We start from the raw sequence: 26629 nt of genomic DNA, 5'->3' as shown, positions 1-26629 counted from the left end.
TGGCTCTGTCTCCATGAGAATCAGACAGTGTACAATCCATGTATTGGCAGTGCAACAACAGATTTAGGTGTTTGGGGTCTTGGCTTGCTGAGAAATACATTCAGATGTCGTTGCTATGGGTTATGTGTAGAAGAAGCCCAAGCCATGAGGCAGGTTCACCCATTAGTGTGGCTCAAGTAATGGTAACGAGAGGCTAGCGGGTAGGTCAAACTGCTGAATTAATTACAGCTGCTCAATGAGAGGCTCTGGGCTGATATATTGTTGTGCTAAGTTAAAAAAGGCTCCTATTCATAGCATGTGGTAACTGCTTCTGTGTGAGTGTTTTGGCCTGGTTCTTGGGGTCCCAGTAGCTTCTCTCTTTCTCCCTCTCCCATCTCTTGAGGGACAGATGCATTGATTTGCTCATTAGGGGAAGTACCAGGCAGGATTTTTCTTCCCTTTTTCTTCTTCTCATTGAGTGCCACTCAGCGGAGGGGCGTGGCTGGCCTCTCTCCCCGACTGCACAACATGAAAAACAGTAATGGAGAGAAGCGGGAGCTAAGAAAAGGGGGATTGGGCAGCAGCTAGCTGATAAGAAGACTTCTTGCATATTCATCAGTGAACCAAAAATCACTGATTCCAGGGCTGCTCCACAGCTCTTAAGGTCTTGTCTAGAAGTGGTTATGGACTGGAGAGTGGGGTTGGGGGGTGCGGGTTGGGACATTACATTTGTCCCCAACAATGTGAGTCCTTATACTTTTAAGCTTGGCAGTGGAGAACTGCCAATGGAATTCACAGACAAAGCAAGCAAAGAATAAAGAGAAGACATAAAGAAGTGGCTGATAAATATGCTGGAAATATGTGTCACTACAAACTCAAGTCATCTTACAACACAGCCAGAGCTACTGTGCTTGAATTCAGGGAGTTTTGCTCTGCACATCTAAGGCTTCTTTAACTACACTGAGCCACAGTGAATGAGCTTTTATGTAATTGCCTCATAAATCCCACTTGCCCATCAGCCCCTCTGTAGTGCCCTGGCAATGTGTCAATCAAACATGAGTGGCCAGCTGGATCGTCCATTTGAATTGAGTTGCTAGGGCTTCTTTTGGAAAAGGTCTCTTGATTGCGGCTGAATTCAGCCCTTTTCACTCAAGATCTTATTTAACTTCAAATTACAGCATAAGTTGAAGTTATGATTTCTTCTTAAAATTAAGCACTGGGCAAAATTGCTAAAAATAATAACTCCTTTTTTAAAATCAGTCAGAAAGTCCTGCCTCCATTGTATCATGCTTGAACTGTTCTCTAACTGTAACACCAACCACAACCACACGAGGAAAGCCAAAAGAAACACCATAAAGTAGTTTCAGCTTTCAGTCAACCATCTACTGCAATGACAACCTTACTTTGTGACTGACAATTAAACCCAAATTCAAATTCACTCTACTACAGCTGCAGAATCCTTTACCCTCCTAAAGTATGTCTCTTAAAAGGAACCACAGATACAAAGGAAAGAGAAGGAGATTATAGAAAAAGGCTTAAACATAAAACCTCCAAGTCCTGATATTCAAATTGTAACACACACTGTACCAGACAATGGTGCTGTGAACAAGAAGTTCAAATTCCCATCAATATCCATGATTGTGCAAGGTTGCATGGGAGACAACGAGAAAAACATGCAAGCACAAAGGTAAACCTATTAGTGTAACAAATGCTGCTTTTAGCCCTGCCCTGGGGTTGCTGGTGTGTTAGATGTCAGGGTCTTACAAAACAAGGACATTTGAAATATTGAAGCAACCAGAGCAACCATGCTCTATTATCTACTTCAATCCTCTGAAGGAGCATAGCATTTGGGTGGGAGGTGGGGGGTTATGTTTTCAGAGAGCAACAAAAACTGTTAGAAAGAAGCTCACCATGCAGACATAACTATAGATGTTATGTTTCCCTTGCAGGAAAAGACTTGGTTTGAAAAGAGACCTGGTATGTTTTTAAAAGGAGCTGTAGTTGGACATAAAGAATGGAAAAACAACATTGTGAGGATAACTGGCCAAGTTTGAATGTGATAGTAGAACATGGGTCCATTTAGGGTGCATATAAAGGGCAGAAATAAAAATGCTAATAGAAGGCAGAAGTTTTGGATGGTCTTGAATTTCTTTAATATTTACAATATAAGTTGAGCTGCATCTTTTGGACTTAAATAGTAAAAACTGAGTGAGTGAAAAATTGAAACAGAAAATTTTGTTAGCTTCAAGTTTAATTTTGTTTTGAGACTGGATGTATAACTGGTATTTAGCTGATATGGAAAAGGTCAGAATGATGCAGTACATATAATGGCAGTTAAACCCTAGTAAGGGACTGACTGCCCTCTTTCACTTCAGGTCACAGTAAGCCAGAAGCAGACATGCTGGAATGTAAAAGGTAGTCTACTGATTTGCCATGGTGCATAAATGAGTATGAGCTTAAAAATGTGGACCAGAGGTCAAGTATGTCACAGAAAGAGGATGAACAAAAGAGAATTTTCAAATACTCATATTTCACTGGCAGGTTATGAAGGGATGATATTTTAAAAAGATGTGGCTAGTCCACCACAAAGTCTGGCCAGGGAGCATTCATTAAACTGTCCCTTTTTTTTTTTTTTTTTAAAAACAGAGGAAAGACAGGAAGAGTTTAAATAATTTGCTCTCTATGGGTATTGGATCCCCACCTCCTCCAAAGCACCTTAAGTGTATAGATGGCTGTGACCATTTTTAATGCTTAGGTGACTTCTTTCAATTTGTTCTTGTTTTGAGTTTATGCTGTTAAACACAGCAAAAGACATTTTTTTACACACTGGGCAATAAAGTTCCTAGAGTAACGCACCAGTATTAACTTGCTATAAAGAGCAGGACATGGACACATGACTCCCAATTTACAAGATAATTAGACTGCCCACCATTTCAGCACTGTATCGCCATTAGAATATCCTCTTACGTACTCTGAAATAATAATAGTGATCAAACACTTCTGCTATAGACGTATTGAGAAGTTGCCAAGCCAAGGTTGCTACTTTTATTAGCCTGTAGATCAAAACAGCAAAGCACCCTGAATGATAAAGCTGCTGCTGATAGGAAGCACTTAACCTGTCTGTTCATTCTTGGTTATAGCTCTGAACCTACAATCAGTACTGAGTCTGTTATCTGTCAAATGCCTTCAAACCCACCACACACCAACAGACAAGCACAGGGAGCAACATGTGGAAACATAACTAACCGTCACTTCTTGATATACAGGGAGAGTTCAGACTGGGTGGCTATGAACAGCATTCATTACCTGCTTTTTATTTTCCATCACAGGCTGAGCAAATATTTAACATCTTACCTACTGTCTCTCTGTTTAACCCAATCTTGATCAAATTTTTGATGTAGATATGGACATTGTGAGTTTTAACACCTGAGGTAAATTTGTGTCAAATCATGAGATCTCTCCACTGGGGAACATATACATTTACAAACTTTAAACTTTGATCCAGCAATAGTACTCTCATAGTGTGGCCTTCCTCCTGGTGACCAAGGGCTTGTCCTCACCATGTTAATCATTGAATTTTAGGGTACTGACTGTTTAAGGCTTGGGTAAGGTTAGTTTTTGATTATGGCAGGGTAAAGATTAGTATCAGGCAAGGAGTGGTTTGGGTTACAGTTTGGATCAAGCATCCAAGAAGGGTTAAAAACAAATGGGCGTGTACTTGTTTACAGGGTGAGGACGTGTGAGAACATTTTCAGAAAGTGAGGACATTTTGGCTTGTTTGTGTATACCATATGCAAGTATGTTGAAACTCAAATTTTTTCAGGAGTTACACAAACTGGCAGATACGGTAAAGAGCCAGTCAACACATATACACATAGAAAAGGAACATGGAAACATTAATTGTGAATCTTTGCCTTTACAATATCATATTATGTGGAAAAATCGAAAAGGTCTGTATTTAGATCAGGTTCAAGGCATGACTCTCAGCCTTGAAAGCTACTGTGTGAGCATTACCTCAATAATGTAAAGGACGATATTCTTGTAGAAGCAGTACAGGATACATTTGGCCACACGGTTGTAATTCCAGGCTCCATGGACAAGCAGCAGATTCTTCAAGTATTTGAACTGTGTGGGAGGGAAGTAAATGGAGGAAAACGACAAGATGGATAAATAGCAGAAGTCTGTACAGTACACTCTCTAATGGTTCCTCATAATCAAAGATCAGTGTTGGAACACTAAAGCAGTTACAGGAACTTAAAGATTAAAGCAAGCAGCAGTCTTTTGTCATCCCCCAGCAGAGAGTCAAAAGACTGATGAGGCGTTGTGGCCAAATCTCTCACTAACACATTCCAGAAATTTCCAGTCAAAGATTGTAATACCAAGTTTCGAGTTCCTGAAAATGGAAGGGTTCATATGGGAGTATTGCTCTCCAAGGGCTCAGCCTAATAGTTAAATGACTTCATAATTATACCTCTATTTAAGGCCAATGGTGCACTTTCTCACTGGTAAGTGTAATTACATTGGCGCAAAACTTTGAGGCAAGTGTTTTATCTTAGGTATTAGTTAATGAATGAAAAAGCACAGAATTTACACCACATTCTCTTGTTATCTAAAAATTCTTAAAATGTATCTAACATTAACATAGGAGAAGAGAGAAGTGGAATTTTACTTTTATTTCAAAGAGAAATATAATTGTGTTTATTTGAAGGTTTGTATGTCTTTCAGTAGCACTGCAGTATTCCTTTGTGAAATAAAAACATGGCGGCGGCCCCCAGTTTGTGTGACCCCCTCGAATGCCTGGATCACACATCAGTTAACACAGACTTGAACTGATGACAGATGGACAGCAGAGGTGCCTAGGCCCAAAGCCTCCTTCAGTCTCCACTTGTTTTCACAGATAACCTTGAGCTTTCAAGTTTTAAATCTTAGAAACTACTACTGCAGCAGCTTGCCACTAGCAGCAAGGAGCTCAAGTGATAGAGCATCAATAAAAAAAATCTATGTATAGGAACAGAAAAACAAGATACACAACTTCCCAGGATTGATTTCAGTTTGCAGTCTGCAAATTACAGTTAATGTACCGTTACGCCAATATATGGAAAACAGCAGCCTGGAATTGTAATTTAATTTGATGCTGACACATAACCCAAATGGATTATAAAAGGCCACCTGTCTTTCAAAGCCATATACTTACTAAATGTCATGTAGATTGAAGGGGGCACTTAAGACAAATCAAAGTAATTGCAGTACAGAGTGTACTATGTGTTCTGGTCAGCTGTTGCTTTCCTATATTCTCAGGCCCTGAGGCTGTAATAGAAACATGATGTGTAGCCTCAGAGTCACTCTATAGCTTTTGTTGTCTACTGGCATCAAATATCGATGCACAAAGTGGTTGCTATGATATAAGAATGTATTTAAGTAGCAGTTTGCCAGGATCTGTTTCTCTATACTTATGTTGGAGTTGGGTGACAGCAGATGCCTGTTTTACAGGTGTTACTATTTCATTTTATAAGCTTATGCCCCAGAAGACATAAGATATTTGTTACTCAGAACAATGCACCAAGATCTCAGTAACACATATTACACTTGAGTTGACAATGAAAGGATTTAGAGTTTGTAGAGTGACTTTTAAAAAAATAGAAATGACATGGCTATCACTGTATTACAGATAAACTACAGACACATATCTAAAGATTCAAACTAAATACATTCTGATGAAACTAAGTATCACATTTAAACATGGTAAACATCTAAAAAAAACACATTCTTCTAGTATTATAGTTTCAAATTTATGTCCATACTGTACATCAGCTGTCAGAGTGTGTGAGGCTTTTACAGGTGCTGATTTTACATAATGGGAATTTTTGATGATTGCATTAAGTGATCAAAGTCATGCAAAGCTGTCCTACCATCTACATATCTGAGTGAGAGAAAGCAACATAGTTGTCTTTTTTTTCCCATGGCCCCTGAAATCTTGCTCACCTGGGCAATAGAGTAGTCAGAGGAGTTTGCTGCCTGCAGGCCCTCGTTTCCCGAGATTCCCACACCTACATGAGCTGTCTGGATCATTCCCACATCATTAGCACCATCACCAATGGCCAGTGTGATCACCTTAACCTGTTTCTTTACCATCTCCACAACCTCTGACTTCTGAAGAGGAGATACTCTAAAAGGGAGCAAAAGTAGGAGAAATATTATAAAGTGGGTGGTTAATGAAACTCCAAATATCCTTGCGTGAATCAACAAATGCAATCAATGAGGTGAACGCAGCTACAGCATTCACTTAGTATACAGAATAAAGGCCAAGGAATGGCAAATCATATATGAGATAGACATCACTTAAGATTGTACAGTTGAGGAAATTCTATTTCCTATTTATTCAATATTAGAACAAATAATTATGGTGTGCATAAAATAATATTCATTCTAAGAAAGTCTTGAGATGAACACTTTTAAAACACTGAAGCTCTTTCTTAACTTTAGAGAACATTAGGCAGTCGTGCCAAACACACTGAAAATCAACATTCAGGAAGTTTGTTCTTAATGTTGTCTTTGTCTTAATTACAAAAAACAGAGATTGTATTTAAACTCCAATAGCAATGCTTTTGGGGATTAAGGGTTGACAGTAAAAAGAAATGCGCTGCAAAGGGAACTGGGAACTACTATTACAAAACTGCTTGTCATATTCTGGGACATGCTTTTTTTTCTCATCTACTGCTCTTTCTCTGTCCTCTCAAAGAGCGTGTGAGACCTTATTTGCTGGGTCCATTAATCAAAACTAATCATCTTGAAGATGTCTGTGGCACATTTTCTAACTCTTCCTTCACAAAACTTCAAACATAGCTTTATGTCCTTATTGACAGCAAAGCCTACAACCTTCCACACAGGAGACTCCTCTCTGTGGACTTACAGGTTGGTAGTGTACAGTACAGACAGTCCAGAGATGATGTTGTAAACTCCATGTCCGTAGTTGGGAATTGGTTCATGTTTATGTTCTCTGTGTTTTAAGAGACCTCATTCATCTCTCTGTGTCTTAGTGCCCACAGAGTGTGCACAAGGCAAAAGTGGGCAGGGATGGGGGGAAATAAATTTGATGTAATGAATGAGTCACACTGTGGCATCTGAAGCTTGGCTGTTGATGGTGCTGACTTCTGGTCCCAGACCCCGTCATGGTTGCTTGAGTACTTAAGTGCTTCCTATTATTTATGTGGCCTGGGCAGGTCAACAGTGTACTTTCATAAAGTTGAAAGTCGTCATTTAAATTTATAACTATTGCACTTTTAAAACTGCTGCAATAAAAATCTTCCATGACATTTGTGGCGAACACATTATACTTTGTCGCTCAACCATAGGGCTTTTAATTTAAATCATTTTTATTCAAAAGCTTACTTTATTGAACAGCATCTCAGTCGCGAGGACTTTCTTTTTTTATGCAATATCACTGTAAAATTAACATCTCTGCAATTTGATAACAGTTTGTGGTGGATAGTTATTTTTAGCTCACTTCAATTTTTAGAGAGAAAACAACATCATTTGTTGTGCCCTACTTGAATGTCTTCACCCATTGTTTCCTTGTTTTTCCAGATGTATCCATAATGTTTTTCAATGAGGAATATTAAGGATACTGTATATGTCAGTTTTGACAGTCTAACAGTCTGTGTATATCTTGTGTGTATCTTATTTTACTTTGACTATTTATTAGTGTAATTCTTTTTTCAAAGAGTCTTTGCAGAAAGAATGTCTTTCTTCTTTCATTTAAGTCAATGGAATAATTATTGGGTTTATTTTATTGTTCCAGAGGTAATTATTACCTGCAGCATATGACAGCTTTACAAGACAGGGCAAGGTCCAGGAAGTACTGTCGCACTCCAAATGTGAGGGCATATTTCAGGGTCTTCCCGTCGATAATGAGTGCAAAGTCATTCTCCTTATACAGGGCATCTCCCAGCATTCCACAGTGGCGGCTGAGTGTTTCCCTTGTTCCCTGTTTGAAGGAAATTATTTAATAAATATTAGCTTTATTAGTGCATTTAGTCCTTACATATTTCAAGCATACACTGTAGAGTTGAAATTGCTAGAGGAAATCTGCACTGTTATTAGATAGATTTGTCATACATACATATTAAGTGCAAATTAACATTTATGAATAACAAGCATATATATATAAATTATATTGGCACAAAATAAATGACAAGTATGCCACTCCTATTGCCGATTCCAACTGCTGCAGAACAGCTGCTACTGATATTTTAGATATGTATTATGCTTCACATGCTTATTACAGTCAGACCTAAGGTGGTAACATATATGAGTTCTGTGAATGGCTCATGTTTGCTTATACAATATTTACAGCTATATTGATGTCGAAGATCTATAAATATGAGACTGACAAAAGGATTAACTGTGCTGATATAGAAGCTTGTGGACTGCATGGATGGAGTGGTGAGATCATCATAGTATTCATCATTCCACCATCTTCCCAGCAGATGTTGATGCCATTAGGAAATAAAACAAATTTCTACATGAACAGTAACAATTTTCTGATGGACAGGGTTATGCCGCACATGTACAGTATATTTCCATTAATAGAAGTTGAAAAAAATGACAAGCTTAACAATATCTATGCTAACATGTGTAAACAGTTTTACATATGGTGGTGTGATAATTTAAATAGCCATACCCAGTCAGAGATTGACCTTAAATGCTACAAACAAAGCAAAGTGGTAAATTGCTAAAAGGTTAAAAAATGATGCAAATAGTTCCTAAAGGTGTCCTAACTGTGTGTACAAAGGCAGTGTTGGACTATGTTACTACAGCCTCTGAAGTATTATCTGGACAATACAGCACAACAGGAAGCAGTACTGTAAATTCCTATTATCGTGGTGAGGAAAAGACAATTAACAAAAGACATCAAGATAATGACCATTCCAGGCTGTGTTTAAAAGGAACGAAGTAATGGCAGCACAGTCTCCAGATTCTTCAGGTGAATAGTGAACGTAAAGAAACCAACAAGTGCAGCACATTTGTGGGAACCCCTTCAGCAGTGCCATCTATACTAACAATATCTGTCTTGTAAAGTATGTTCGTCTTCTGAAAAAGCCAAAAACTTTATTTCAATTTACCTTTTACATGAGGCGTCTAGATTATTTCCAGTTAATGGAATGATGCAACCACAAAAACCTGGAAACCTGTGAAATTTCAATTCGTGCAAACATCCTATCTTACATTAATAGCCCAAACAAGCTGACATGTATATATATGTCTATAGAAAAGAGAAAAATGGATGTATAGGGGTACAAATGAACTTTCATAAGCAGACACAATGCTGGGTATAACCTAACCTAGTGTGCCAAGCAGATGCTCAAACAGCTGCAGCCATTGAAAAACAGTAGTCATTTACAGGACGGAGGAGGGAGGGTTCTGGCCTGGTATCGAGGTCAGATATGTCAAAGCAGTCAGATTGTACCAGGGGGATCATGCAACATTCACTTGGCATAACAAAACTCTGAAACCTCAGCTTAAAGGAAATATTTGGAGAGAGGAGCTTTACGTTTCACAGAGAGAGAGGAGGAGAGTGAGAGACACGCACAGAAAGAGATGATGGATTAACAGAGAAGTGAAACTAAGCAAGAGGATACAAGCAGAAAGCAGCTGTGAGGACTTAGCCATCCCTGAAGGGGACTGCAAAACAGCACGAGATGGTGGACAGGCGCATGTGTGTGTTCAGGTCAGAGCATGTGTTGGTTGTGTTATCAACATTCAACCACAGAACCAACCATGAGAGCCTCTTCACATCAACTGAGTGATTTTAGAAGATATCTCGATATGACTGCATATTTTATATAAGCTCATATACCATATACGAAATCATTTACTTTGCCGATAGAATAATCTATTAACAATCTATCTATCACATACTGTGATAAGCACAGTTTACCATTCTCTCAAGTAGGATGGGCATTTCCTCCTAATTTCCACTGTGGAATTCTAGCACTAATGCTTTATGTCTCCTCCTAAAGCCTCTTTGTTATGGCTATAATGACCAGTTTAGCCTATGTGACTAGCTAGTGTTTAGCTTTGGAATGGGTATGTAGTGTCGATTCAGAAATCCACAAATGCTTCCTAAAAAGCTTGATTGTTGATATAGCCCTTGAGTGATGTAACCAATAGGACATGACACTCATATGGAGTCTGGACATTTGTCTGGATGTACTGTCATTATCTGTCATAGACTTGGAGGTACACAAAAAGGGATGTTCCAACTCAGTGAGATGTACATCTTACATTATGTTTCTGAGTAATACTTTACACACAATGATTAAACTACAGGTAGTCAGTGCTACAAATGGTATTTTTCCAATCCAATTTCCCCTGGAGAAATGATTGTTTTGATTTATACTTTCAACTTTATTTCATACTTAAAAAAATAAATCCAAATAATAATAATAATAACGTTCTTATATAAAAAATAACAATAAAGAGCCCTATTTATCTGTGTCTGCACTTTGTAAAGTTTAATATGTTAATGCTTAATAAGTACTACAAACACTCCAAATGATTAAACACACTGACTGTTCAAACTGACCTAATCCTTAGTATAGGGGATGTATAAAACTTTTGTCGTCTCCTTGACAACCATTTTAAAAGCGAAGAATGAAGGCATGCTCCAATTACTCTCTTTTTGCTGCCTGCCCCTGTGCTCACTGCTCCTCCATCGTCATGAGAGGTTTCTCTCTTTGCTATTTAACAAACTTCCTTATGTAAGCATCTGCTTAACCACAGGAGAATGGGGGTTGACATTTCAAAGCATCGGTTTGTGTGCTTTATGAGTGCACCAACCCCAAATATCTACCTCAGCTCCATTTATCATGCTTAACGACTGGCTGACAGAGTGAAGGGCGTCCGTCATCACCTCCAAACACCCCCCTGCTGCTCTCCCCTCCTTTATCCACTTTTCACTATTTCCACCCTTCTTGTTCGGCAAACTAAAGCCATTCGAGTTTCTCCTCCGCCTGCAGAATCTCTGCTGAGCGCTCTCCTGTTAAAAATTCAGGAACTTGCCCTTTTCAATCTCAGAAACAACAGACAAGGTTTTCCAGCCAGGGGGTCAACAGACTTCTCTGCTGGGTATCTTAACAATGTTAAAGGTAGATTTGGGATATGTGGAGGCTGTGTGTGAGGAGTGCTCCCTATGGCCTCTACATTTCACTTCACGGTGAAGAGATCAGGGATTTAAACTATAGGGAGCAGTGGAGAATGCTACAGACTCACATCAAGAGTATCTTCATTGATGACAAGCATGCCCATGTTCTTGGTCAGCAGTTTGCAGGAATGCCCTATAATAAAAAACAGAGACAGAAGATGAAATTCTACATTTTAAAGGGAGAATGTTTCTTTAAATTAATTAAATTACTACTCTGTTTTAGATGGACTTGCAGTTTACTTTTCCAATAACATCCTGGCCCAACACACATGCAGGCACAAATATAAAAATAAAACAAAAACACAAATAAGGGTCACTACAGGTCACAGCAATACATTAGGTTATAAGGGATACCAATTAAAATGTTACAGCTCAGAGCAAGTATCTCGGGACATGGCTAATGAGTTTTCGTTTATAAAGGTTTGTCAGTTTCCTGTTTTAATAGGCTGTTATAATTCCGAGTTACCCAACATGGCTCTCTAGGGAGCATTTCCCCTCAGCTCTTGGCTGGGACAGATGCTCAGGGTCACCATCAAGGCGGTAGAGGGAGCCTCCCACTGGGGAAAACAGAAATGTTTCTTCAACCAAGACTGAAGCCTTCAGCTTAGTGCTGTGGCTGTATGAAAAAGGCTGCCATCTGTGGCATAACCACATGAATATTTGTGGGCTTCAACACTTTGCTTCTGTCTGGAAAGAGATTTTAGTTTCTTTAAGAGGTTTACCACAAAGCCTATGATTGGTGAACACATGGGTGGCATTTTCTATGAGTGAAACTGAGATAAGATTATGCACAAATATCACACACACACACACAAACAGTAACAGTCAACGCGATTGTGAACACAGTGCACACACAGAGGGGACCTGCATGAGGAAATGAGTCAATTTCACCTCCATAGGGTCTGGGGTCTGGCAGATTGTTTTCTTAACTACAAAGGTGCAAATGTCCAAAAATTTGCCAATGTGTGGAAAATGTCTCCCAATCTTAACAGTGTCTCTCCACCCTTCCCCCTTGTCAACTGCTGCCACAGCCTTTCCTCTTAATGTGTTTACTGTGAACTAATTCGACTGCCAAACTGCCCTTTTTTTATTTCAGCAATGAAAATTAAATTCCTGGACTTCTTCCAGCTCAAGCGGAACTAAACATTGCTCCCACAGGACTGAAGGACTGTGTACCAGTGACACTTATGTCATAGCAATCTGAAATGTTGCCTTCAAATAATTGTTCATCCTTGTTTTCTTAATGTGCTTTTACATCTTATTTTAATTTACTTTATTTGATTTAAATTTATTTTATGTTAAATGTTTTTGTTTTTAGATGCTTTTCTCAATGCTTTTAATGTAATTATATGCCTTGTAAAGCACTTTGAATTGCATAGTGTATGAATGGTGCTATACAAATAAATTTGCCTTGCCTTGCCTTCAGGAGCAACAAAGACAAAAAATTTAGCCACTGGACAAACTGTTACTAGTATTTTGTGAGGCTGCAAGAGTGAGACCTGAAATTGATGGTAACATAGTATGAAGGGGAAGGCTAATGCTATGTGGGGGCCTCATATTTGTTTAGGCATATAAGGGAATGTGTTTATTCAGTCACTTATTCCTGCTTAAGGGAATAAAGCACAATTTGGCCTGTGTTGTTTACATCCTTATAATATCTTATACCTTTAGTAAAGTGAACAGTGTTTCCTACCAAGCTTACCTGCAGATTCTTGCCGTTCACTGAATTCTGTGTCTGACCTGTCCTAGGAGTTATGTATGTACAACTTGCCTTCACAAACAGCACTGGGAGCGTGTCCCAGAGCAAACACTATTCAGGGAGCCAAACAAACAAGTCAGAGTACTTACTTTACATTATGTCATGATAGCTCAGGATTAACACTAAGTCTTTACAGCTTCAGATCAAGCTGACCTGCCATGCTTTAATATAACTTTAAAAACTGCATGTCCAATATTCTGTGCCTAGAATGACATTTGGGTGGTTCAGGCCACCTTGAAATATAGAAAAATCTGAATGGAGATAATTTTCAGTGAGGGAAATGCTAAAAAGTGAAGCCAATATTGAGTGGAGATTTTACAGTGAAACAGCAGACCTGTAAAAGTGAGCCTGCACTTCTGTGAAGCCTCCTCACATCTGGGCGTAGTGGGCACAAAGGGCTCATTCAGCCAGGCCACAGTAGTTGGTATAGCAACAAATGGAGGTACTTTCCATGTGTACTTTCTGAATTCTGTGTTACTAAGTTGCTTGTATTGATTGTTGATCGATTTCTGACAATTAGTCACACTTAAAAGCTGTAATACTGGGGCAGAGGATTATTATGAAGTAGTGAATGAATAATTTATGAATAATTTATTTCAAATCAATGCACTGTGCTAAAATATAATTTTGCATTTTTTGACAGATGCTTTATATAGATCAAAGCAGCATCCAAGTTAAACAGGAAGTTCAAATACTGTCTCTGAGCTTTACCAATATTGATGGCTGTTTCCTGTTTGTCCCCAGTCAGGATCCAGATCTTGATGTCAGCCTTCATTAGTGTCTCAATGGTCTCTGGCACCTTATCTTGGAGCTTGTCCTCTATTGCTGTGGCCCCCAGGAGCTGCAGGTTCTGCACCAGAAAAAACAGTCAGTAAAAATGTCAGCAAGTGGCAACCATAACAAAGGAAAATCTTTAAAAGGTCTTAAGCCAGAGAAACATGTGAGGCCTGATTGTGTCACTTGCTCAGTCATGTTTTTCCTCTCATCAGCTGCTCTTGTTTATCAGCCAGAAAGGAAAAAAAAAAAAAACACCAGACGCTTAAGAGGTTTTGGATCAGTTACAGTGTGCCTATGTATGTGTATGCATCTGTGGACACAAGCCCTCACACAAGCACACCCACAAAATACTGTTGGTGATTTTTCCAGGAAACTTGGTGGTTCACTGGGGCTGGTTGCAGGCCCATGACAGGGCCAAAGATTTGACAAGACCCAGGGGTAGAGGGTAGACAGGAGCCAGTAACAGAGGAAAGGCAGGGGAAGCTCTTTAAGGTTTGACCTGAGCTTTGCTGCTGCATGTCTGGAGCTCTGTCCTCTCTAATCATTGGGAACAACACAACACAGAAAATTGAGCCTGGGGAAGACAATCCCTATATCTGATTAGTACTCATTTGCTTTTTGATGTGAACTGTTCTGTTGTTCCTGTGCTTGCTGTTAAAGATTCTTTTGGTGGATTACGATACAAGAACCACCAGGATCAGGATTTCAACCCCCAAGCCGGGTGGAACCATAACTTCAACAAGCCAAATGCTGACTGGTGTTGGTGGGTTAACTAAAATGTGAGCAGTTGTATTTGTGGATCAGTGACTACTGAGGCTGCTACAACTCTTAATTAATTTATACTTATACTTTTTATATGTTTGTAATGTGCACAAACAGAAGTTACTTTGCAAACTGGGGCTGCAGTGTAGGAGAACATAAGATTTGGCAGTTTACAGCTTTGATGCATTTCCTAATGGTCTTGGAAAATCCTGTCCAGCTACTGGCAGTTGGCTGAGATAAAGAATAAGTACTCCAGAAAAAATAAACTTAAGCTCAAAACAGTGGAGTTTCAATAGCGAATCAGTAAAGTGTATGAGTCAGTAAAGTTTCAAAGACTAGAACAGGTTACTTTACATGTAGATAAGTAATCACATTTAAGGATTTTGTTTGAGTAATGATGTGAAGGACTAACTTCTAATGACTGATTTCAGTGTTTTCACAACAACTCCATTGTGCCCCCATGTGGTGTTACTGTTTGCATTTTTAATGACAGGTGGCCCAGAGAAGCAATGCCAACCCAAACCTGAACAGCATCAGTGCCACACTCTGCCCATTAGGCAAAGCATACAACATTTTCCTATGTGATTGCTTTTATGTACTTATGATTGATTGCCTCCATTTGTCTGGGGCAGCCAAGAGCAGAACAGCAGACTGTGGCCTCCTGTTTAACTAGTGCATCCATATAGGCCCACCTCTCAGTTAAACCAATTCAACTGTACCTACTTTCATACATGGTTCTCTTTGAATCTTTTTTTTAAAAACACATAACACAGCTTTCTCAATTCAGATCTACTTTGCTGCACAGTCTATCTACAGTAAGTTATGTACAAAGTAAAGGCAGTATGCAGCAAGGTAACTAAGTAAACTTGCCAAACTCACTGCATTCCACAGTGAAATGTGTTAACTTAGCTAACCTTCTCTATCAGTTCGTAGCTTTCCTCCAGTTTTAGGGCTCTGTTCTGCAGGGAGGTGCAGGCTCTGTGGTGGATCTCCTGCCACTGCTGATAGGATGACTCACTGATGTCTGCCACTGCAAAACACAGAGTACGCAGCCCTGGAAGAGACGATCGTATCACAACACTCGGGTCAAATGTCATGATTATATTTTTAACAATTTTCTATTTCAACACCTTGATTTGCTGATTAGGACCGATGTTTCTAATAGATTTTAAACGTGTGCTGCAAAAGTGTTGTATATCTGTACATCTGAATGAGAAGCAATAACCACTATGGGTTATACTGTGGTTTTATATGTTGGTAGATGTATGTTGTACCATCTTGCGCATATATCACTTTTAAATGATATGTCATTATATTCACTTGTGGTTGGCCATTTGTGGTTTACATGAACATAAATTGTTACAAGTCCAAATATCTAAACTTAGAACAGAACAGAATTCACCTATGAGGAACAAAGTTTTTATATTTAGGCCTCTCCAAATCTCTGCAACTGAAGATCTTCAATCTGTCCTGAATGCTATATTTAGCCTACATCTCATATTCCTAATGACATCATTTTTCTGAAGTATCACAAGGGGGCAGTATGAACACAGGACAAAGCAGAGAATCTGATGCAGTTTCTTTCAGCTTAACACTCCGTCAGTATAATTGCATTTACATTATCTGTGCATTATAAAAAGGCTTATGAGAATACAATGCAAAAGAAACCTTTGTTGCAACTGGTAACTGAGTGATGGTAATGACTAGAAAGAAATTAGGGAGCAGTGATATTAATACATTATATTAAAATATTTTCGTTTAGCAGACAGGGGGCAGTATTTCACCACTCACCCTCAGTGGCAAACTGTTCCAGGTGTTTTAACGTTATCTCTTTGTACTTAGAGCTGTCTGCCAGACGGTCATAGATCACTGTGTCCTGAAAGGAAACAGATACACATGGGTTACTGACACCAAGAAAGAAAAGAAAAGAACCTCCTGGACTCAGGCTACTGGGAAAATGGGTGTTCTCAGGTTTGATCCAGCTCTTAGGAAGTGCATGTTTTGTTTCTACTATTTGTACTAAAAAATGATATGCTTAAAAAGTAGTCATAAGGGAATTAATATACACATAAACGTATATGGATCCTTGATTTGGTTCCCTAATCTTTAAAGGTTCACCAAATAATATTTTCTTCTGAATCTACAACATTACATCTATGTAGTTGAGTTCTAGACATTTCTGCAGCACAGATCTGAGATAACTGTAGTACTGCCTGATACCAAAGAGCCTTCCAGTGAAACATGTTTTTAATGTAATTTTGTTTTCAGCAATATCAACAACATGTGTGAAATGCCATGCTTTTGCTTTGTGCTGATGCTCATTGAAAAGATTCCTAAACCGGAGAGGCTATGAGGGCAGGCGAGTGTTGCACACTTGTGTGTGGCAATGACTGTGATGGGCTGTCATGTGTTGCCATGGAGAGAGACAGACACTCACAGCTCCTTTGCAATAGAGGCGGATCTTCCCAGATGGGGTGCGCATGATGACCGACATCCTCTTCCTTGCACTGAAAGAAAAAGGAGAGTGAGAAAGAGAGGTAGATTAAGGTGAGAAACCAATGTGTTACAGCTGCTATTTCAAATTATCACATACTGTTTGAACTAGCATATGTTTGATAAAATTAGAAATCAAAAGGGAGGGTAACAAGATATCCCACCTATGTCACTCACTTAATTAGTACAAAACAGAAGGAAAAAGAAAGTTGAACACTGGCAGTATATTATTTTTTTGTTTATACAGCCAATACAATAATGATGCAGATAAGCTGTACCTTGTAAATTCCAGCACATGTAGTAGTTCGTACTTCTCCTCTGTTTTGAGCTAAATCCAAAAAGACATGAGTTAAAATACTCCAATCTCAGTCCTCTTTTGAGACAACTTATCTTAAGTAAGACAAGCCACCCCTGCCACCCTACTCCAATCAGCCTTAATTGCACTTTAAAAGTGTGTATCAATTGCCTGGACTGAGCTAAGGGAGGCAAAAATCAGAAGGCAAAATTAAATTAACTTCCTTAATTGTGGAGACTTGCAGGTACAAGACAGAGTGATTAAATAAATGATGAGAGCTTTAGAAGGCCTAATAAAGGTTAAGAAATGGGACAAACATCTTGGAGACAAGATGTTCTCAGCAGAGAAAAAAAGAACTGATATGAGCTCTGGTCTTTCTGTCTGTGCCACTTTAAGTGCAATCATCAGATTAGCCAATTAAGAGAACAATAGCATAGATGACCTGAGCTTCTGAGAGGACACCTACCACATCGGCTCACAGTTGATGTTGTCTTTGCAATTTTCCATTACCTTTCCATAAACAGAAACGGCTGAGTTCTCTGTGATATAATGCATATTTGTTTTTAGATTAAGATATGTTTTGGACAATTTCAGTAATGCTTAAAAACTGAATAAGATTCTCCACAGACTTAAAAAAAAAAAAAAAAAAAAAAGAATTAATTACAGCCTAGAAATATTCTATAGATTGCAGAAACACTATAACTTAGTGGAATAATTACTAAGAACATTGTGGTTAAAGGAATAATTCAGCATCAGGGGAAATAAACATTTGTGTTTTGTAGAGTTAGACAGAAATGTCTCTTGTGCAGCAGCAAACAGGTTGATGGAAGCAGCAGTTGCCCAGCTTAGCTTAGCATAAAGACAAGAAACAAACTACCAGTAGTCCTCATCCCAGTGTAAAAACAACAATTTAGTTTTACAGAGCATTTTGTGCAGGAATGTTTCGTGCAATAACTTCTAAACTGTTTGCCAGGCAAGAAATATAAATCCATACATCCATTATCTATACCCATTTATTCCTTAACCAGGATCACGGGGATCTGCTGGAGCCCAGAAATATAAATTTTCTTTGGATTTTATTATCTTTGGACATAGCTAGGCCGCCCCATTTCCTCATTTCCAATATTTATGCTAAGCTTTACGCTAAGCTAAGCAGCTGGTTGTAGCTTCATATTTACTGTAAAAAAATTGCCAGTTGCGTCAAAGTCTTTGAAAACATTAACTAATCCTTTAATAAATTAACACAAAAATGACAAAAGTGATGAAAAGAAATTACTATGTGATGGTGGACAATGGAAATATCCATTTGTTGTTATTATCACACATCTATATCAGTGTGTGAACATACAGTGTTACAGATTATTTATCTATTTTGAGGTACCATGTTCATGTCAGTTTTAAGGATTAAAACTGTCTGGTCCAACTTACCATTTCCACAATGACACTGTCTGGGGTTCTTCCAGAAAACACAAAGCCAAGGTTTCGTGCTGCTCTCACAAGAGCTCCTTCATCTTGGAAGCAAACACAAACACATGTTGTAGATACATACACAAACACCAGTACAAGCAAGCAGATCCAACTCTGTCTCAACTTGAAATATGTACCTGATATCTATGATATGAAATACACTCATGTGGTGCATAAAATTAGTTCATGTTTAGAAATTTTTTTTTACAAAGCATTAAACTAAAAGCCAGGACCAAGTAACTTATGCTACCATTTTCAGGAGGATGCTGCAGGGTGAGAAAAGGCACTCCACTTGTTTTTTACAGTTCACTTAACTAGGCTTTCTCTCTACAGCCATTCCCTGCTCTGCTTTAAAGCCCAAAGCTCAATAAGACCATGATTGTTCTAAGCAATTAGGCAAAAAGTGCATCTTTTATCAAAAGTAAAATGTAGGATGAAAAACAGCTGTACTGCTTTGTACAATTATTATATAACGATCTTGGAAATCAATGTGTTCATTTAAAAGCCCAATAAGTAAAATGTCATCATAGAAAAGAAAGACCATATTTAGCTGCATTTCTTCATATACTGAAAACCCGAACAATCAATTTGGTAACAAGAGAAGCTTCAAATGATTTTATTTGATAAGAAACACCAATTTGTTTACACTTGGATCGTAGATTTGTGCCCTTAAGCTGAGTGACATTAGCATGGTCCTTAATTTTCAGGAAATATATAGGTTTCTGCTAGGAATAACCTCTCTATCTGCATGGTGCAGCCAATATGGATATAGCTTGAACTATACTTTTAATAAAATACAAAGCCTAGAATTCTTAGTCTCTACAGATAATTTCACCTCCTCTATTGTCTGTCAGTGGTAACAGTATGGACCTAAAAAGAGCCATGTTTAAGGCACATTTTCTTGACTGCCAGTCTGTCATATTCACAAGTGAATGTGACAGACTGAAGAATCACAGTGCAGTTCATAGAATCAATTTTATATCATGACTTGTGGCTTTCTCCTGGGCTGAAGATTATATAAAAAGTGCTTTCTAAAATACTGGAGGATGAGGTGGTGTATTCCATTTGCTGCAAGCCATTACAAATCTCAAAAAAAAAAAAAAAAGCTATCAGGGACACCTAACACTATTAAAGGAAAGCACCTCGAACCACATCCAGTCAGCGCTGCACAAGTGCAGCATCAGCAATTTAAGACCTGCAGTTCTAGATCAACTTGCGCCACCTATGAGCAAGAAAAGTAACAGCAGCAGTATTTTAAACGTGCTTCCTGGCACCATTGACCGGGAAGGAAATTTTCAGTATTTATGCCACCTAAAGACAACGCATGCAATTTAATGCAAGCATGGATCCTTGATTGTTATGTTACATATCTGTACAATACAAAACTTGTGGATTATTGAAATTATTAATTTATCTGTATTTATTGTAATTAGTCAATTAGTGACTGCAAGTATCAACACTTAAGCTCCTACTCTTGGCTTTCCCTTAGGGGATGATGTGTAGATTGTTGCCGCTGAAACCTTTCTTTACCACACCTCCTGTATGTTGGCACAGGTTAGCATGTTTAGAACTGGTGAGTGACCTAAGAACATTTTAATTTAAGAATGATTAGCTGCCACATTCACAATATCTAGTCTTGCTAATAAACACCTTAAGATTCAAGGATGACTTATTTACGAGCCTAATTTTTAAAAGTGTTTTCATTTGTCTCCTTTTAAATGTTCTTGGGCCCCAGGACCTTGAACAAAACTGGGGCTATGCAGCTTATCTGTGATAAGCTTTCTAAATTATTGCCTGTGTACATACATTATAGACTGGGATGATACCAGGTCAGCATATTTACAAGTTGTGTTCCACTAATCCTAAGGTAACTGTGTTCTATAGGGCGTAATTACCTGGAGATGCAGCCTGGTAGATGATTTTTCCATCAGTGCACTCAGGGACAGCAGTATGACAGATGGCCATCATGGTCATGAACTCCAGGATGACAGCAGCTGTAGGCTATAGAAAGTGGAAAGGGCACTTTGACATTTAATGTTCTTTAATAAAACAAGTCACAACAAAATACAAACAAAATAACTTGAAAGACCTTGATGATACTGTAGAAAGAGAGAGCTAGGACAGAGTGTAGTTTGACAGACTGATCAACCTACAGGAATTGGTGTGTCAATGCTGATATACTACACATGTAGGACAAAAAGATGATTCTAATGGAGAATGACAGTACAAATGTTGATATAGCACACAATGACACTGGGAAATACCGTATCCCAAATTCAATTCATCCTGTACATCATGCAGACTAGAAATCAAACATTAAAAAAACAACTGAACAGCCAGTGTTTAAAATCTAGAGCAACAGTAGCTGTCTGGTCTTTTACTTTATACACACAATGCCATCATTAGTTCTGTCCATGCTGCTGCACATTCCTTCCTCATTGATAACCTAATAAAAAGGAAAAATTACAAATTGTACTAACCAGTCAAGTTCAGGTGCAGTAATGACTGTTGATAATGTCAGCTCTCAACATAAACTTATTTCAGTTGATGAAAAAAAAAAAAAAAAAACCTATATACTGAGGGCATTTTGCATAAATGAGGGGAAATATATGACTAACTAGCCATAGGACAGAAACAGAGAGGCATCTGCTGAGGCTTTTGTCTAGGGAGTACTTACCATGCCTGAATCATACAGTAAATGGACGCTAATGGTTGTTAACAATAAGGTCAACAGCAGGCTAAGCTCACATTTCTAGTTAATCAACTATAAGCAAATAATAATAAATATACTGCTGTCTAACACCAAAAACATTCACAGTACAGAATACACAACACATGTACAAATGTGTTGTAACTAACACTATACCATCAACCAATTGCTGCTGATTACTTGAAAGACCTACATTTCACTCCACTTATACAACAAGCTATGTACACTCAGTGTTATTAAATTTGCTTATTCTGTTGGCTATGGCAACTCTGATAAAAAAAAAAAAAAAAAAACCTTAACAGGGAACAAAGGAGCAAATGAATGAAAGAACCGAGGGCAAATCAAAGGGCTTCTTGCAAATGACAGCTCAGAGTCTATTACAGGCCAGCTGGCCCTTCTGCCTCAAAACAGCATGCTAATCTGGTCTGGGTTTGACAGGTATCCTCTGGAGGACATATCATTATATATGTGTTTGTTTCTGTTCTAATCTTAGTGAGGAGACAGGTGACTTTTAGATCCTAAGCCAGGATTTTGGCTGGTTCTCACTTCTTCAAGAGGTTGTGTTATATATATATATATATATATATATATATATATATATATATATTTCTGGACTGAGATCTCTGATGTTGTTCCTGGGATCTGTTGGAGCCACTCTCCCAGTTTGGGGGTCACGGCCCCGAGGGTGCCGATTACCACGGGGACCACTGTTGCTTTCACCTTCCACATCCTTTCTAGCTCTTCTTTAAGCCCTTGGTATTTCTCCAGCTTCTCGTGTTCCTTCTTTCTGATGTTGCTGTCACTTGGGATCGCTACATCTACCACTACGGCTTTCTTCTGTTGTTTGTCCACCACTACTATGTCCGGTTGGTTAGCCATCACCTGTTTGTCGGTCTGTATCTGGAAGTCCCACAGGATCTTAGCTCGGTCATTCTCCCTCACCTTTGGAGGCGTGTCCCATTTTGACCTTGGGACCTCCAGCCCATACTCGGCACAGATGTTCCTGTACACCATGCCGGCCACTTGGTTATGGCGTTCCATGTACGCTCTGCCTGCTAGCATCTTACAACCTGCTGTTATGTGCTGGATTGTCTCAGGGGCATCTTTGCACAGCCTGCACCTGGGGTCCTGCCTGGTGTGGTAGACCCCGGCCTCTATCGATCTTGTGTTCAGGGCCTGTTCTTGTGCTGCTACGATCAGTGCCTCTGTGCTGTCTTTCAGTCCAGCTTTTTCCAGCCACCGGTAGGACTTTTCGATATCAGCCACTTCTTGTATCTGTCGGTGGTACATGCCGTGCAGGGGTTTGTCCTGCCATGATGGTTCTTGCTCTTCTTCCTCTGCATCGGGCTTCTGTTGCCTGAGACATTCACTAAGTATTCCATCGCTTGGGGCCATCTTCCTGATGTACTCATGGATCTTGGTTGTTTCATCTTGGATGGTGGCTCTGACGCTCACCAGTCCCCGGCCTCCTTCCTTCCTCTTAGCGTACAGTCTCAGGATGCTGGATTTGGGGTGAAGTCCTCCATGCATTGTGAAGAGCTTCCTTGTCTTGACATCAGTGGTTTCTATGTCCTCTTTTGGCCAGCTTATTATGCCAGCGGGGTATCTGATGACCGGCAGGGCTTAGGTGTTGATGGCTTGGACCTTGTTCTTCCCATTTAGCTGACTTCTTAGGACTTGCCTTACTCTCTGTAGGTATTTGGCTGTGGCTGCTTTCCTTGCGGCTTCTTCCTGGTTCCCATTTGCCTGTGGGATTCCAAGGTACTTGTAGCTGCCCTCAACATTCGCTATGCTGCCTTCTGGCAGTTCAACTCCTTCAGTCCTGACAACCTTCCCTCTCTTTGTTATCATTCGACCACACTTGTCCAGTCCGAATGACATTCCAATGTCGTTGCTGTATATCCTGGTGGTGTGGATCAGTGAGTTGATGTCTCGCTCAGTCCTGGCATACAGCTTGATGTCATCCATGTACAGGAGGTGGCTGATGGTTGCCCCATTTCGCAGTCGGTATCCGAAGCCAGTCTTAGTGATGATCTGGCTGAGGGGGGGCTGAGGGGGTTCAGGCCTATGCAGAACAGCATAGCAGACCCTAAGAACCTTCATAAGTCGGGGGTTTGAATCCCGACCAGGGCATCACCAGTGTGGGCCCTTAGGCAAGGTCCTTAACGCTACTAGCCTACCTCAGTACAAATGAGAGATAGAAATACTGGAGTCATACCGGCTCGGACGTCGCCCGGGTCAACAAGGTCCGCGTCAGGTGCTAGGGGACCAGGGCAATCTGATGAGAAATGGGCTACTGGAACAAGACACTCGTGGACGAGGGGATATATATATATATACATATACATATACACACACACACACACACACACACACACACACACACACACACACACACACACACACACACACACACACACACACACACACACACACACACACACCCCCTTATATATACAACCTCTTGAAGAAGTGAGAAGTGAGAACCAGCCAAAATCCTGGTTTAGGATCTAAAATTCAAAAGTTGCTTATAGTTGATATATATGTCCTCCAAGAGATTAATCCTAAGCAGCATGGTTACTGGAGATGTAGAGATCAAGATTTTTTAACAGCGGTTGGTTATGCACCATAATTAGCAGTGTGTGCGAAGCTATCAGTAAGAAACTAGACAAACTCAATGTGCTTTGTCACAACAAAGCAAACATCACAGTGGGATTACTACTTTCCCTGGGCGGTGCTACTGTACGTAATTAGATGTGACATTCTGTCTCCCCCACGCTGTTCTGCAACTGAGTGACTCAATCAGCCAATCAATCACAGTTTTCACCAGTTTCATTGCTATAAGTGGCCTTAACTATTCTCTCTAAAGTCCTCTGACCAAATTCATGCCCTTTTCCAAATCTTGAGAAATTTCTAATTTAACTTCTGGCAGGCTTTCAGATTGGTAAATTCAATCTAAAATTATTACAGTATGGCTGTGTAGTTCCTCACAATAAGCACATAAACAGGTTTTCATCCAGTCAGAATACACTAATTACACTGTTTGCTGCCCGTGCTTATAGTGTCTTGTAATCCATCAGCAATTTTAATCAAACTCATATTAAAGAAACTTGTCAGATGAAAAATGTTATGTCAAATGTATTGCCTTAATCCAAACAAAATGACAATAATGTATGCTGTGAAAAATCACAGCCTTTTCACCACTTTTAAAACACAACATAGGAGCTAAAACATGACTTCACTGCTACTGAGAACCACTTAAAACAGGAAGACAGTATGCAATAACACACAATTAGATTCCAAATCTTCTTAATTTTGTCCTAAACAGCAGTCACTGCAGGTGGCCAGCAGGGAATCTTGACATTACTTACGTGATTACTTTGGAGGTTTTCCAGTAAGCTTGGGTCATTAAATCCAGCCTCGTCTGATGAGTGTGTGCTGTGCCTGGAAAGAAGAGACGAAGAAGTCAAAACAACATAACACAGTGGAATACCACTGTACAGCTCTAACAATTAAATGTTTAAAATTAAAATGTTGTTGAGACTGTAGACTAAATTAATAAACAGAAAATCTACATCATAATCAGAGCGCATTCTGACAAAACCAATACAAACATTAGAAAGAGTTTTTCCTATTACATAAAAATGCATTCTAATGAATTGTATGACTATGTAGCCCGGCAGGCTTGTTTAAATGTTCTTTTAGAAAGGAAGCCATGGCACACAGCACTCTTCCCCCAACATAAAAGATAAAATCAAAACTGCAACTTAGTGACTGTCACTTAATCGGTCTTAATCTGTGATTATTTTTTTCTTGAGCCATATGTGAGATGTCCACTTGTTTTATCTGAACAGAACAGAGAACCCAAAACAACAACAAAAAAAAAAAGCTTCAAATCCTCACATTTGCAAAGCTGGGCCCAGTTAATGTTTTCTATTTTTGCAATTCATTTCCTCTCAACAGACCAATCAATCGATTGAAATTGACTATTCATTTTATTTTTGCATAAAACTACTTTGCACTGGGAATGGCACCACAAAACAGGTCTCAAACTAGTATTAACTGAGCCATGCTGTCACCAATTGACATTTGAGGAAAATATCAGCTGGATTGAAGACAGAATGCAAATGTAGGTCCCCTAAGCTTTAGTGTGTGAGCGTGTGGGAATCTGTTCAAGCTGGCAAAAGCAGACCATCTTTTGAGAGAGCAATTTCCTCAAATGGGACTTTGTTATTCACAACACACAAAAGAATCTACACATTGATTCATGTGTTTCCCCCTTAATATATTATATTCACTTGAAGTTAGTCCTACAAATAATAAATCGGGTTCCTCTCTGCTTTAGAAATTAAACAATGCAAGAGGAACTGCTAACAGGAAGGCAACAGGCAGGGTGAAGTTTTGGCAGCTAAAAAAACCTCATTACTCAAACATCAACAAAGCCAAACCGCAGTATATTACTAGATATTCAATTAGCCCCTTACATTTACACCAGAAATATGTTTTGTTATTGGCAAGACGGAAAACAGTTAAATATTTTGAAGCCTATTAGGTATATAGCAGAAAAAAAAAAAAAATCCAATATTTCATCGTCAACAGCAAGCCATGCAAAAAAAAAACAAACAAAAAAACAAGCCTTTGGACTGCAAAGACCTTTCATTGATAAAAGCAAATGTGGTATTTATCCTTTGAACAGTGATTTAGGACAGTGATTTTGAAGGTAGCAAGTTTCATGAAATGTTCAGCAGGGATCAATTCTTGATTCTGTGAGAAATAGAGTCCTATAGATTAGATTAGATAGACAGCAGCTTTGTCCGTGGCACTGGAGCTTGATAGAAATGTTACTTAAACTGCCATTAGCAACCATATATCTTCCTAATCCCACAGGATACACTGGTCAAATCCCCACGAGCCAATGAGCTATTTGGCCATTATTTACCTTTCTCTACTGCACTGTAAATAATGGTGTGGCAGGAAACAAATATATGACAAAGAAAGAGATGCAATTAAACGGCAAGCCAGGAGTCGGTATCGTGTTACACCTACATAGATGCACTGGATCTGAGGGTAATTTACCACCCTCACAAATGTCTAAATAAGTCATGGAAAAAACAGAAAAAAATAACATCAGCATTTAAAAATTTTCCAAATATGTCACCACAAATAAGGACAGCAAATGTTTCA

General features: G+C 39.1%; 1 protein-coding gene across 9 annotated transcripts in view; it reads right to left on the bottom strand.

Moving 5' to 3' along the window:
* Window positions 1-26629, bottom strand: part of atp8a1 (ATPase phospholipid transporting 8A1) — an 85802-nt gene that overhangs the window by 22941 nt on the left and 36232 nt on the right. For all 9 annotated transcript variants that reach the window (XM_026331242.2, XM_026331247.2, XM_026331248.2 and 6 more), the window contains 12 exons: window positions 24817-24889; window positions 20631-20736; window positions 18697-18779; window positions 17252-17301; window positions 16918-16987; window positions 16272-16356; window positions 15395-15534; window positions 13653-13791; window positions 11251-11315; window positions 7791-7963; window positions 5962-6145; window positions 3994-4104 (listed from right to left, as the gene is read on the bottom strand). In XM_026331242.2, coding sequence (XP_026187027.1) covers window positions 3994-4104; window positions 5962-6145; window positions 7791-7963; window positions 11251-11315; window positions 13653-13791; window positions 15395-15534; window positions 16272-16356; window positions 16918-16987; window positions 17252-17301; window positions 18697-18779; window positions 20631-20736; window positions 24817-24889 — 1279 coding nt within the window. The remainder of the gene's footprint in view (window positions 1-3993; window positions 4105-5961; window positions 6146-7790; window positions 7964-11250; window positions 11316-13652; window positions 13792-15394; window positions 15535-16271; window positions 16357-16917; window positions 16988-17251; window positions 17302-18696; window positions 18780-20630; window positions 20737-24816; window positions 24890-26629) is intronic.

Source organism: Mastacembelus armatus, chromosome 10 (assembly GCF_900324485.2).
Source record: "Mastacembelus armatus chromosome 10, fMasArm1.2, whole genome shotgun sequence".
Classification (NCBI taxonomy): domain Eukaryota; kingdom Metazoa; phylum Chordata; class Actinopteri; order Synbranchiformes; family Mastacembelidae; genus Mastacembelus; species Mastacembelus armatus.
Note: the sequence above shows the minus strand (reverse complement) of the source record. Positions and strands in the feature narration are given on the sequence as shown.